This window comes from Melozone crissalis, unplaced genomic scaffold (assembly GCF_028551555.1).
Source record: "Melozone crissalis strain CALT ecotype California unplaced genomic scaffold, PUWL_Pcris_2 ptg000132l_1, whole genome shotgun sequence".
In the NCBI taxonomy this organism is placed as follows: domain Eukaryota; kingdom Metazoa; phylum Chordata; class Aves; order Passeriformes; family Passerellidae; genus Melozone; species Melozone crissalis.
Genome location: NW_026535905.1, coordinates 4812918 through 4827248, shown reverse-complemented (window position 1 = coordinate 4827248; position 14331 = coordinate 4812918). Strand labels below are relative to the sequence as shown.

At 47.1% G+C, this 14331-nt stretch overlaps 1 protein-coding gene across 1 annotated transcript in view; it reads left to right on the top strand.

The window, feature by feature from the left end:
* The window catches only part of SMOX (spermine oxidase), a 52976-nt gene extending 38861 nt beyond the window's left edge, over nucleotides 1-14115 (top strand). Inside the window, exons 4-7 of the mRNA XM_054293197.1 lie at nucleotides 1078-1255; nucleotides 4075-4770; nucleotides 12190-12350; nucleotides 13624-14115. Coding sequence (XP_054149172.1) covers nucleotides 1078-1255; nucleotides 4075-4770; nucleotides 12190-12350; nucleotides 13624-13761 — 1173 coding nt within the window. The 3' untranslated portion in view covers nucleotides 13762-14115. The remainder of the gene's footprint in view (nucleotides 1-1077; nucleotides 1256-4074; nucleotides 4771-12189; nucleotides 12351-13623) is intronic.
* The last annotated feature ends 216 nt before the right edge of the window (nucleotides 14116-14331 follow it).

Genomic DNA, 14331 nt, shown 5'->3' with positions numbered 1-14331 from the left:
TAGAAAGGAAGAGCCATGATGCAATTGCAGGCTCTTCTGGCAATATTGTAGATAGAAATACAAGTTTTTCCAGACAGCCACAAGCAGAGGGTGAGGTGGATGTTATTTCCTTGCCTTTATGTAGCTTGTATGGAAAAATGGGGTTAAAAAGAAGAGCAATTTGTTACAAGGGATTTTTACTGTGGCTCCTGGTGAGGGGAACTAGTCATGTCACTGTTTTCCATGGATTTCTGCCTGTCGTGTGCTCAAGTAAAATGTGTGCATACAGAATTCCTCTGCTTTTTGTTTCTCCCTAATTTCATGGGATGTTAGAATCCAAAATGGAGGGAATTCTCAGAACTTTGGGCCTGTAAGCCACAGCTTAGAATTAAACAAAGGATTTGATCTGAGACCTTGGAAAAGGCTTCCAAACTTAAGTACTGGAAGTGACAATATGGATTTATAGTTCAAAGCAGAAACATGGTAAGTTAAAAAGAGGAAAGTTTAGAGTTTTAGAATTTAAGATGTAGAAAAAAATAAAAGTAGTTACAAAGGTAAACAAGTTTAGAATACAGTACTGGAGGTTTATGTATCATAACATAATTAACTAAGAAAGCTTACACTGTAGCATAAGTCCATAAAACTAAATATTTAAGGGTTAAGTCAAAAACATAAATATCCTATTAACAGTGTTTTATTAATCAATAAATCCTTAAAAGGACTTATAACTAGACCATGCAGAAAAGATGTGAGCCAAGCTCACCTTTCCTGTCTGTGTAGAATATAAGAAAAATAAATCGCATCATCTAAAAAACTCAAAAATCCCATCTCTAACTCATTCAAAATTCCTTCAAAAATCCCCATAAATGGAACAACAGAAAAATAGCTGTGAAACTGAATTCACCCACTCTGGTGGATTTCTTCTAAATAATGGAGAGGGTGGAAGGACTGGTATCAAGCTGGGACACAGAGGTGGGAGAAGAGCCGGTGCTTTTTATGAGAGGTGGCTTCTGCCGGGAGAAGGTGAATGTGCTGGAATGGGACAGCTGAAGGAGCATCCTGCTGGATGACCCCATCCTTGTGTCCTGTCTCTGGCAGGTCTATAACCTGACTCAGGAGTTCTTCCAACGAGGTAAACCAGTCAATGCTGAGAGCCAGAACAGCGTGGGCGTTTTCACGCGGGACGTCGTGCGCAAACGCGTCAAGGCCGACCCGGATGACACGGAGGCCGTCAAGAGGCTGAAACTGGCCATGATCCAGCAGTACCTGAAGGTAGGTGTGCACATCACTGGGTGTTTTGTTTTGCTGTAAACTAGGAGCAAACAAATCCTCAACCTCAGGCACCTGGCTGAGCCCTGCCCAACCCTGGAAATTGCTTTCTGTGCTCTCTTGCAGTTTGTGTTTCTATTGACAACTTTCCCTCCTGATGCACTTCCAAAGACAGTGGGCTGCAAGGAATAATGCCTTTACTCTTTTTTTTTTTTTTCTTACCTTAAAACCCCATTTATTTTAATAGAAGAGGCTTTCCTAGGCCTTGTTAAATTTTCTGGTGAGATTTAGGTTTTTTTTGCCACCTGAAGCTACTCTATTGTCAGGTTCTTTTAGTAATGTTTTATCTTGTGACTTCCACCTGCACCCTCTGATCCTGCCTGAGTGTTTTTTTACCTCTCAGAGACCAGAGGAAATGTAACTTTGATGATGCTAGTAATTTGCTGAAGAAATCCCCAGAAAGCATTTTGAAGGTAAAGCAATAAAATCTAAGATAGACTTTATAAAACCAGCTTTCCACGTGGCTTCCATAGTTCTTTTTATCTCCTTCGTGCCTTGGCGAAATGAGTTCTCTGTGGGATGAGGACTTAATGCTGCATCAAGCACTCCATGAGTAAAGTGTATCAGTCATTTTTATTTCAATTAGGATGACTTAAAAGCTTCTGAAATGAGGCAGGGGAGGCAAGCAGCACTTTGTAATGAGTTCACTGTTTTCAGGTGGGAAGCTAAACCAAAGAGGAATAAAGACCTAAAGAGTCTCACAGGAGATTTGACATAAAGCTGAGGTTTGAACCCTGGTGTCCTGAGCCTGATACCTCAGCATTCTCACCCAAAACCTTTTCTCACAGGGTGTCTCCACAGCTGTAAAGCTCAGTTATTTATTGTGTTACCCAAATAGCAGCACCCATGCAGACAGGGTTAAGTCATTGGATACAGCTCTGGGTTTCCTGGTGGTTTTTCCTGTGCTTGCTCCAGGCTGCCACAGTCAGAGCTGTTTCTGCAAGTCTTGCAAATCCCTTCTCATGCAAATAACTGAGAACAACAAAGCTTCTCATACTTTAGACTATCAGATGACAGAGTGGGGATTAACCTGTCTTGGGTTAGAGTCTTGGTAGTTGCTTGTTTTTCCCCCCTGGCATTTTGCCTTCATGGCTGAAAGAATCAAACAAACAGCCACCAGTGTTTAACTTCATAATGAGGAGTGTGCTGTTGGAGCATCCAGGCAGGGTGAGGATCCTGCTGTGTGCCACGGGGTTTGTGTTGTCACCCTAGGGGAGGCCTGGGAAGTGCTTGGGTGGGGTAGAACTACAGCACAGTCCAAAGCTGGGTCTTCACTCAGTCCCCACTGGAGTCATCAGGCAGTGACCAGGACAGGGAAGGCACCTGTTGGTCCCTGCAGGCACAGGAGCAGCCTGGGAGCTGCTGGTACAACCCTGACTTCTTGGCTTTGTCCCAGCACAGATTCCTGCCCTGCACCAGGGTGCTCCACAGGGAGATGGTCTAGGCTTGTCAGGCTTCCAAGCACAGTCATTAAAGTGTGGAGAGGTCTGGAAAATAGGTCAAAGGTGGAGGCAAGGAATTGTAATGTTCCTTAAAATGCTTAGAGAATTACAGTGTGCGAGCGATTGTGACTCCAGTGATGTGAAGATTTTAAGATCACTGTGTCCCGTGCATCAGGATTATCATTAGAAGCTTATCACAAGGCAGGCCAAACATCCTGCCTTTGTTCCAGGGATTGTTGGGAGCTACAGCTATGCTTAATACTCCTACAAACATTAACCAACAGGTTAATGGATCTAAAGCTTTGGTAATCACATCAAACACACGTGGCTCACATCTTGGCATTTCCCTTTTCCGTCTCCTCCGATTCCTCCTGTGCTGGGTCCTCTCACCTCTGGCAGATTGTTAGCTGGCTGATTGCTGACTGTTTGACAGCATGCTGAAAGCTGCAGACAGCACAAAGAGCTGCCAGAAGTTTTTTGTGGCCCCTCATGGGAACATTTATTAGCCTTGGAATGAGCATCTGATTAACACAACTCCAGGTTCTGCTGTAGGAGCACCAGGCAGCAGGTCCTGGCCACTGCAGAGGGTTTTAAAGGATAGAAACCAGAACTTTAACCCAGAATTGTGCAGAAGCAAAGACATAATGGAATTACAGATTCACAGAATGGTTTAGGTTGGAAGGGACCATCCTGTTCCATCCCTGGGTTCCAACCACTATCCCAGGTTGTTCCAAGTCCCGTCCAACCTGTTTTGAAAACACTTCCAGGGCTGTGGCAGCCACAGCTTCTCTGGGCACCCTGTGCCAGGGCCTTACCACCCTCACAAGGAAGAATTTATTCCTCATATCTAATTTAAGTTGCCCATCAGTTTAAAGCCATTACTCTTTCTCCTGTCACTCCGTGGCCTTGTCCAAAGTCCCTCTCCAGCTCTTTTGTAGCACCTTTAGGTATTGAAAGGTGTCAGGAGGTCTTGCCAGAGCTTTCTCTGCTCTAGCATGAGCAGCCTCTGCTCTCAATTTTTCTTCAGATCAGAGGGGCTCCAGCCCTCTGGTCTCTGAACTCTGGATGATGCAACTCCAACTCTTTACCATGACAAAATGGTTTCTCTGGTTGCAAGAAAGGCTGAGGAATGATTTTTGTCAGATCCTATGGCCAAGCACTTCTTTACTAGCAAAACTAACCTGGTTTCAGAGTGGAATTCAGTGCTTTCATGAGTGGAATTCAGTCATCTCATGCAGCTCCTCTGTGCCCTTGCAGAGCTGTGCTGTGGCTGAAGGAGTTGCTCTGTGGCAATGTTGCTTTTGTGTTGCTTTTCCTTAGGTAGAGAGTTGTGAGAGCAGCTCCCACAGCATGGATGAAGTGTCGCTGAGTGAATTTGGGGAATGGACCGAAATCCCCGGGGCTCATCACGTCATTCCTTGTGGTTTCATTAAAATCGTGGAGATCCTGGCCCGCTCCATTCCCAAGTCTGTCATTCAGCTCCGCAAGCCGGTCAAGTGCATCCACTGGAACCAGTCGGTCAGCCAGGAGATTGAGAGGGTGGCTGACCACAACAGTGACCTCCCCGAGGAGAACAAGGGCTCCAATGTCTTCGTAGAGTGCGAGGACTGTGAGTTCATCCCAGCTGACCACGTCATTGTGACTGTGTCCCTGGGAGTCTTGAAGAAGCGCCATGAGAGCCTGTTCCATCCCCGCCTGCCTGAGGAGAAGGTGATGGCCATTGAGAAACTGGGGATCAATACCACTGACAAGATCTTCCTGGAGTTTGAAGAGCCTTTCTGGAGCTCTGAGTGCAACAGCATCCAGTTTGTCTGGGAAGACGAGGCGGAGAGCGAGAGCTTGACTTACCCTGAGGAGCTGTGGTACAAGAAGATCTGCAGCTTTGATGTGCTGTACCCACCCGAGAGGTACGGCCATGTCCTCAGTGGCTGGATCTGTGGAGAAGAGGCTTTGATTATGGAGAAGTGTGATGATGAAACTGTGGCAGAAACCTGCACCGAAATGCTACGTAAATTTACAGGTCAGCCATGCTCTGGTGGGAGAGGGAGCGTGGGGCTGGGGAATCAAATAACCACAAGGAAGGAAATGCTTTAAAGTCATTTTTAGTTCTTTGGCATTTTGTGTCCCTTTGAATGTGCGTGTGCTTCCAGCATAGCTCCTGCTTGGGTGTGCCTGAGAGCTATTTATACAGAGGGGCTGATAAACCGGCTCAGGAAGCGATGGGCAGAAGTGCTGGAGGATTCCACATCCTCTGCTTTGTTGAATCACAAATAACTCTTCAGCAGCTGAAGCTGTCGGGCTCTGAGGGCTGATCTCAGCTGTGGAGAGCAGCAGGGCCCCTTCAGAAACTGAATCTGCTTAGATCAGCTGAGGTGTGGTTGAATCACACCCCTGACTTGCATTCAGTATTAGATTGATGGAAATAATCTCCAAGACATAAATTTCAAAAAGTTCATTGATCTTGGGAGTTCCCATTTTCTGGATGCATCACTGAAACCTTTCTGGACTTCACAGATTTCATGTTCTGTGATCACACATCACTTTAAGGACAGCAGTTGGACTGAGACAAATCTTAGGTGTATTACACTGAGAAAATCCAAATAAAATCACTTAAAGTAATAACACTTGGATGCTGGGCTTTAGCTTGTTCACAGTCACTTCTCTAGAGGTCACGCACCTTCCCAAGAAAAGGGATTTTTGTATCTGAGAGTCTTTGACATCCTCTGATGAGAGACACTGTGCAAGTGCAGGTGTAAGGCAGTAACACTGAAAGAAATAGTGGTGGACTTGATAGCAGTTTTGAAATAAGGGTTTTGAATTGATACAGAATTGCAAGCAGTTATAAGAGGAGCATGCTCCAAGATTAGATGTAGTTTATGCTATTTTAGAGATGGCTCCTGTGATTAAATGATTTACATCTTCCTGCTAGCTGGTGTTAGCCCAGTCTCAGCACTCAGGGGGTTTCCAACCTTACCTCTTGTCCATGGAGCTCCAGCTAACTGGAGACATTTGCCTTCCCAAGTGCAGCTCTCCCCAGTCCTTTCTGACCATTTGCTACCAGCAACATGGATATCCAGAGAGTCCCAGAATCACAGAATATCCTGAGTTGGAAGGGGCCCATCAGGATCATCCTGCCCAGCTGCTGGCCCTGCACAGGACACTCCAACAATCTCTTTGTGCCTCAGAGCATTGTCCAAGTGCTTCTTGAGCTTGGTGCTGTGACCGTTCCTTGGGGAGCCTGTTCCAGCACCTCTGGGTGAAGAACCCTTTTCCTGAAAGGACCCTGGAATCTGAGGACTTCCTGCATAACTGACTACAGCCAAAAGAGGTTTTACCACTCTCTGCAGGAGCTGTAGGTAGAGTCTCTGGGTTGAAAAGCTCTGATTGAGTGCCTAAGCTTTCATCCTTGTTTCAGCTGTGCCTCCTGAGCTGGTGGTGTTCAGGGGTGTTGAGTGTCCCCATGTCTCGTGTCACATCAGTCCCCATGTGCCATCTTTCCCCTGACCCCAGCAGGGAACTGCTGCTCTACACAATTTTAGCAGGAGACTCTTCTCTCACAAGCCAAATTGTTGCAGTCCTGAATCCACAAACAACGTTGTTTGTTGCAGCTTTTCTTGCTTAAGGCCTATTTAAAAAATAAAATAAAATTCCAAAATCCACTTCAATTCATCAGTGGGAATTTGGCTGTTTGGGTCTGTTGTAGTTTGGCACGTGGGAGTTTGCTCTCCCTCTTCCTTCTTGAGCTTTTTCCCAGTGACTGTTTACGTGTGTTGGATGTTCCTCTCCTCCCAGCATGGAAATATGTGTCTCTGGGCCCTGGGTCTGTGCTGCAGTTGCTGTTCCAGCTGATGCTGCACCTGGTCACTGTCCATCAGGCTCTTCCACACAGCTAATCCCAGGTTGTCTCTCCTTGGAGAATTCCAGACTGCATTTACCAGGGCCTTGCCCTGCACTGAGCATTTTGTGCATCAGCTGAGAAGTGGCCTTGCAGCTGATTAAAACTGTGAGAGGAAAACAAAACCTGTTCTTGGAGCAACCATTGCCCAACATGACCTGTTCCACTTTCTGCCCCCAATGCCCTTGTTGGTAGAAAACCTTTTCATTTTTCATTCTCTTGCAGGATTCCCTGGCTAAGGGAGCTGGGTATATCCTGCTTCCCTTGCTCCTGTTTTCCCCAGAGGTTCCCAGAAGGAGCAATACCTCAGGGCAGATCTGGGCCAGGAGCCAGGCTGGCTGAAATAACAGAAGTGTGCTCAGCTCTCTGTGCAGCTCCCTTCTTCCCTGCTGATCTGTTCCAGGGGGAGTGTGAGAGGGGTTAGACCAGCAGCCCATGACACACCTACAGCCACTTGTGAGCACGGCTGCACTCCTCTGGTGCAGTTAGCACCACCAAACCCAGCTCTGAAAGCCTTTCCCACCACTCAAGCTCACACAGGTCAGCTAACCAAGGTAGGAAACTGCTCCTGCCAGGATCCTCACCTCTGTGGGAGGATCTTCCATGAAGCTTGGATCTTCCATGAAGCAGCTCAGATCTTCCTCACCTGGTGCTCTGTGACATCTTGTGAAGCAGCTTTTCTCTGCTGAGTAGAGAGGGAGCCTTATATTCAATAATGAAGCAGATACTGTCAGCCTTTTAATGTTCCCTTGGCCTTTCATGTGCTGGGTATGAAATGCCCCATGCTCTTCTGAGAAAGAATTCATGCATTACCAGCTAGGTTCCCATCTTTCACTGTGTTTTCCCAGTCTGTTGCTCGTGGTGGCCTTTTCTTTGGCTTCAGAGTATGTTATACCAGTGAAATCCATCTTTTAAGTGAAATCCATTCTTTTAGGCTCACACTGAGAATCTGTCTGTGAACTGACCTTGAATTTTCCTCTCGGGTCGGCGTTGGGGATTATCTGGCTTTGCTGTGAAAATCTCTGAGGATTGTTCTAACCTAAGAACCACCAGCAATTACTGCTTTTCACAACTGGATGGTGAAAAGCAGTGTCCTCCAAATCTGCTTAAATGGAATACCTCTGAGCAATTAGGAGCCTTGCTCTGCCTTCTTTGTTGGATAAGCTCCCAGAGTAGGAGGCCAGAGGCTCCCTGCTGAAGGGATCACTGGAACCTGGCAGGCTGCAGCTGGAGATGCCCTGAGTTTTCCTCGCTGACCTCCAGGAGGGGAACAGATCTGTTTCAGGTTCTGCATCACATCTCCCAGTGCCACGTGGGTGTCTGGGGTAGCCACTCTGGTGGTTGTAGTCACTGGTATAGGGGCAGCACCACAGATCTCCCTTGGTGGAGTCTTACACCCTGCTCTCAGGTAGGCAAATGAATTTGGGTGCCTTAATTTAGATTGGTGAGTTGATTTTATGGTAATTCAGTCAGCCCCATAACCAGCAAACCTCTGTATCCACAGCTCCCGGGAGCTGAAGAAAAATGGGATTGTGTGAGGCACAGGGAGTTGTCTTGCATAGCTTCACAAGTGGAAATCTGTGGCATGAAGATATGTGCCTTCCTTTTTTAGTGAAGGCCAGCATCTTTTCTTTAGCCATTTAATCTCTTTGGATGGTGGAAACTGAGAAGTTTCCACATCTGTGTTACTTTTATCTGCAGACAAAGGCTGTTTACCCTGTTCAAAAGCAGAATGAGAAAGTCCAGTGAAGGATGTTGCTTGAAGGACTGTGGCTCTCAGTCTTTGTAGTTTCTGTCTTCAAACAACAGCTCATAATCAGAGCTTGTGCTGCGTGCTCCTGTCTGACCTTCAACCAAACCCTCCCTCTGGCTCTCCTGATTTTCCTCCTAGAAACAGCTGCTTGCATTAAAAGGTGCAGAATTGCAGCATTGCAGGGGCACAGTTGCTGCACAGTGGACACTTGGGTCCTGCTAACGTGGCCTGATGTTCTGGAGACCTTGGAAGGAGCTCATGTGGATGGATGTGGATATGGAAACGTGTACCAGCTTTGGAAGAGGCACCACCAGGCCACTGCAGAAATTCCTTTTATTTGAAAACAACTTGTGTGCTGTTTTTGTGCAGTGCAGTGGGATGGGTGCCTGCCTTGGCCCTGCTTGGGGAGTGTTCTCTGGCAGCTTCCATGGTGTGTTCTCCTGGGCTTTCCACAGCACTCAAAAATAAAACATGATCACTTATTTCCTTGACACATCTGAGAGCTCCCAGATCTCAGACTCCCTTGGGCTTTCCACTTCCAGGCATTTCTGCTTTGAAGAGTCTTGCAGGAACATATTTTAGAGGCCTTTGTTATGCAAAGCTCTTATTCCTGAAACAACATTGCTTTGTAGGATGTGTTTTGTTTGTGGGATATATTTGTTTGCTAGTCTGTGCCATATTTTGATCTGGGGCCTGGTTTTAAAGTGCTCACAGAGTATTCTGGGCAGGCCATCCTCTGCTTTGTTCCAGCCCCTTATTCCATAGCTCTGGCTGACAGGATACTCCTGAAAGCAGAAGCTGAACCAGGACCTGCTCTTGATTTTAAGGAATTGAAGGTACAGCTAAATAATAGTTTATGAGAGCTAAATAATGCAGTGCCCAACCAGGGTTTACATTTGTGTGTCTCCCTCTAAACTGGGATGAAGAAAGTGGCAGAATTTGGGTTGTCTCATGGCAGGGTGAACATCTTGAGTTGTCACAGAGTCAGGGTCTGAAGCAGGCAAAGGATGTGAACATCTCAAAACTCCAGCTTTTTGTGCTGACTGTCTTTTGGAATCACAGAATTACTTGAGTTGGAAAAGCTCTTTAAGATCATTGATCCCAACCATTCCCCCAGCACTGCCAAGGTCACCACATGTCCCCAGGTGCCTGTCGTGGTTTGACCGGAAATGGGACATCTGGGATATTTTGTTTTGCTGTGATTACCAATGGGTAATTGGAATTTAAGATGGGCACTTAGTTTGACCAGTGGGACATTTGGATCCGCCTCTTGAGACTACGAACCCAAGGGGTTAAAAGCAGGGCTCTTGGCCTTCGGAGCCCTCTTGGGATTTCCGGCGTGAAGAAGTCTCTCCCCCGGCCCAGTTTCTGGCTGGGCTGGGGGAGGGGAGAGCCACGTGGGCCATCTACGGTAGGCCCGGGTTCGGAGGAAGGGTGGCAGACCCTTGAGCGACCAGTTTATTCCCCCCCCCCCAGAGAATGCAGCCCGTGCTCGAACTGTATATCTTGAAACTTGATATCATGTGCCGGCAGGCAGCACGGCTGGGAGGAGAAAGGGGGGGGGCAGCGGGCAGTCCGGCCGCCTGGGAGACCTTTTAACCCTTTGGGGAATGAAGGCTTCGCAGAACATTGCCTTTCCTGGGAAAGGGACAGGAGTGGAAGATGAAGGAAGAAAATTAGGCCAGTAAGGAGGGTCTGGCAAAGGGAGAAGAGAGATGTTGAAGGAATGGAGGAAGATGGAGTGGCAGTTTTTGCTGGACTCTTTTTTGTTGTATTTCCATGGACTGTTTCCTGGTGAGGCAGAGGCTGTATTGCAGGGGGAAGCGGAGGCTCGGCGTCAAGAGAGTTTGGTTTTGAGACCCCTCGGCCCCAGGGGGTATAGAAGACATGGGGGGGACAGAGGTCCCAGGATTGTGACTGTACTCTGCTTGGAACGAGACGAGGCATTCTTAAAAGGCCCTGAAGGCAGGCCCCTGCCCCATCCCATGCCAGGTGGTGAGAGCACCTCGGCATGGAAAGGAGATGTCACGAGGTAGCAAGATACCGGGCGGATTGCTGATTGTGACAAGAAGTCCGTGGCACAAGGAAGGACTCCGTCTATCCCTTATGAGCTGAAGATTTGATTTTTTTTTTCAAAGGGTGGTGCCAGACCGAGTGTGGATAATTTTTTGGGAAATGTAAATGTGTTTGGGAATTTGGTGGGAGGAGGATAAGGAAGTGTTTCTGTGTAGTTCTCATTCTCCTTGTTTTTTTTCCCTGTGTGTGTGTAGGTTAGTAATTGTGTGTGTAGTTTAGTAATTGTGTGTGTAGTTTAGTTAATAAACTTCTCTTTATGTTTAAGTTGGAGCCTGCTTTGCTTATTTCCTGGCCACATCTCACAGCAGATATCAGGTAAAAGGTATATTTATGGGGGCCTTGGCTTTGCCAGGCCTTAAACCATAACAGTGCCACAGCCACATGGCTTTTAAATCTCTCCAGGGGTGGTGACTCTATCACTGTCCTGGGCAGCTCTGGCAGGGCTGGAGAGCCCTTTCCATGAAGAATCATAGAATGGTTTGGGTAGGAAGGGACCTTTATGATGATCCAGTTCCAGTCCCCTTGCTGTGGAAGGTTTAGACTCAACCCAAGTAGCTGAACCTTGCCTGGATAGGTGATGTTGCCTCAAGGGTGGATCTTGGCTCCTGCAGAGGGAATTTCTCTTCACTGGAATTCTCCATGTCCCCCTGTTCCTCTCCTGCCATGCCAGATATGATCATGGGACTCCGACAAAAGCAGTGGCACTGAGATGGTCCAAAACCAGCCCAGCAGGAGGATCTCCAAGTGTGACTCTCCCTGCTTGTACCTGAGGCTCTTGTGCCACCAGCTGGTGGCTGTAATCCTGGACCTCACGTTCTCCAAAGTCTTTGGGATGGGGACAGTGGCTGATGATGACCCTCTTGTTGGTGCATTCTTCACCTCTAGGTCCTACATCCTCTTAGCAGTGGAAAAACTGCAGCAATCTAGAAATCCTGCTTCCAGCCTCAAAGGCCTTCTTTCCATGCCTTGTGCATTACATAAATAGAGTCTCCTGGATTTTAGCTTCATTTGGGGGCCAGCTGTATGGGAAGCTGTTGGAATGAGTTAAAAAAATTCAGGTCTTGAGAACTTCCTGACAGGTTTTTCAATGCCCCCACACAACAAAGATTTGCCTTCTTTCCTCTTTGGAGGCACATCTCTCTCACAAGGCTACCTAAACATCCAATTTCAGACAGGGCACTCAATACCTAAATTTTGATGAGATCAATCATATGCTTGATTACTACCAGGCTATTCACTGCAAATGTGACCAGAAGATGCTTTGTATTTCCAAACCAGGCTGTGTCCAAGGTTCCCTGAAGCTCCCCAGTGTTTTAGGAACCTAAACATTTTAATGCTCCTCTCCAAAACAAATCACAGAATCATTTAAGTAGGAAAAGACCTCCAGGGTCGTGGAGTCCAACCTGTGACCAATTCCTCACCTTATCACGCAGGCCAGGCCACTTAGTGCCTCATCCAGTTGTTCCTTGGACACCTCCAGGGGTGAGGACTCCCCCAACACTTTGGAAAATGGAAGAGCTGAGATGAAAAGGGAGGCAATTTCTCTTATTTAAATAGTTAAAACTGAGTGATGGAAGAGAGATGTGGTTTGGGGCCTGTGCTAGGCTGGATGTTGAATAAATAAGATGGAATCCCTGGCACCCACACCTTGCTCAGGCACTGCCCTCTTCCATCTTGGACACAGTCTGACTTTCTGCCTTCCCCTTTCCACGCAGGGAATCCAAACATTCCGAAACCTCGCCGGATCCTGCGGTCCTCCTGGGGCAGCAATCCCCACTTCCGTGGATCCTACTCCTACACCCAGGTTGGGTCCAGTGGGGCCGACGTGGAGAAGCTGGCAAAACCACTGCCTTATGCTGAGAGCTCCAAATCTCCTGTGAGTATGGCCCAGGTGGGGGCTGGGGCAATAAAACTGATGGGACGCTGGGCAGCAGCTTTTTGGGGAGAGAGGTTGGAAGAGAAAATCCCTGCTTTGGCCTGCAGGAGTGTGTTTCTCCCTTTGTATTTTGTACAAATAGTGTGTGTAGGATTTCGCCTCTTTAATGTCTGGAATACCGGTGTCTCAGGGATTCCCTCATCTCTCCCTGAATTTATCAAGAGCAGCTCATGCGTGTGACTTTTGGAATCATGATATTGTCATTTAATGACTTATCAGTTCTATTCCCAGTTCAGAATTCCTCAGGAAAGCACTTGCAAATTTGTTTTAAAGATTATTATTTTTATGACCCTGCTAATGTCTAGGTCTGAATGTGTCAGGGGTGCATATTAGGAAATCTTTCTGTGCTGGCAGTGCAGGCTGAGGGAGGCCCAGTCCTTGGCAGGGCATGATGAGTTTTCTCCCCAGGCGCTGCTTTGGCTTTCTGAATTTAGCAAGGAGAGCTGGAGCACACATGGAGGTGGTTACACAGCTCAGGATCTCATTGAGCCAAACTCACCCCATCACTCAGGGTTATGTGTCCAAATCCAAAGGCTGATGAGAATGCAAAATTCAAGGAGCTGCCCACTCCATTTCCTCCACCAGAGCTTGGCCTCAGCAGAAATAATTTTATTCAGTGCAGAAATCTACTTAAGAAAACCCAGCAGGAGCTTTAGGAGGAATCTTTCTGTGTAGTTCCCAGGGAAAACCTCCCAGAAATTCCTGCCTCAAATCTGAGTTGCAGTTGTAGCAAGCACCTCACTATTGGTATAAGAGATACAACGCTGTGGGTTTTGAGACATGGCTGTTATTCTTCTGAAGCTGCTGTCCAGAAGAAAAATTCCCTTAATGCCTCAAAGGCTGAAGTGTAATTTAGGGGAGCAAAGGGTGGAGATGGTACCGAGCAGGTGCTCTGTGCCTCCTGCAGGTTTGTTAAGGTTTTTGGAGCTGGCATCTTGTGGGGGTTTTGAGAACCAGCCCTCCAGAATAGATGAAAGCTCCTAGATCCCTGAAAGTGCCCCAGGCCAGGTTGGAGAGGCTTGGAGCAATCTGGGATAGAGAAAGGTGGAGCAATCTGGGATAGAGAAAGGAGGGTGGCACTGGGTGATCTTTGAGGTCCCTTCCAACCCGAACCATCCAGTGTGGGAGGGCGCAGAAGGTTTGTCTCCTGTGATGCTCCCAGCTGCCCCCCATGAATCTGTGCTGATGTGTGCCCCTGTGCTGTGCCCTGCAGCCCATGCAGGTGATGTTCTCAGGGGAGGCCACCCACAGGAAGTATTACTCCACCACGCACGGTGCTGTGCTCTCGGGGCAGAGGGAGGCTGCTCGGCTCATCGAGATGTACCAGGACCTGCTGCAGTGCCCACCCTGAGGGAGCCCTGCCTGACCACCACCACCACCTCCCACATCCTCCTGCAGCTCTCTGGAGGAGGTTCTCTTTTATTTCAGTTCGCAGTAGAACAACCTTTTATCTTTTCTATTAAAAAATAAAATTAAAAAATAAAAAGCTCTAATTGTTAAAAAAAATGTTAGTCATCAATAGCTTCATTTCCATGTGCTGTATTGTTAACAGGGAAGGGTGCTCCTTTTGGTCTGGTGAACTGTTTCTCTGTCATTTTAATTCTAATTTCACTTTTGGTGCCTATCATGTTCCTTTTGTTTCTTTTTTCTTTCTGTATTGTAAGTGCCTTCTATACTAAAATAAATGTTGTAATAAAAAGACTGAGTGCTGTGGTACTTCCTGGACACTCCACTTGGTAACTTCCAACTCTTTTATTCAACATTACAAAAATGGGTTTTTTTTTTTCTCTTCCTATAAAATTTGGAGTAGGAGGAAAACGGGTTGAAAATAGGTCAGAAACACATTACACAAATGGTGTTTGTATAATAATGTGTCCAAACTGGAGATTTCCTCTGCCAGCATTGCAATCCTGACCAAAAA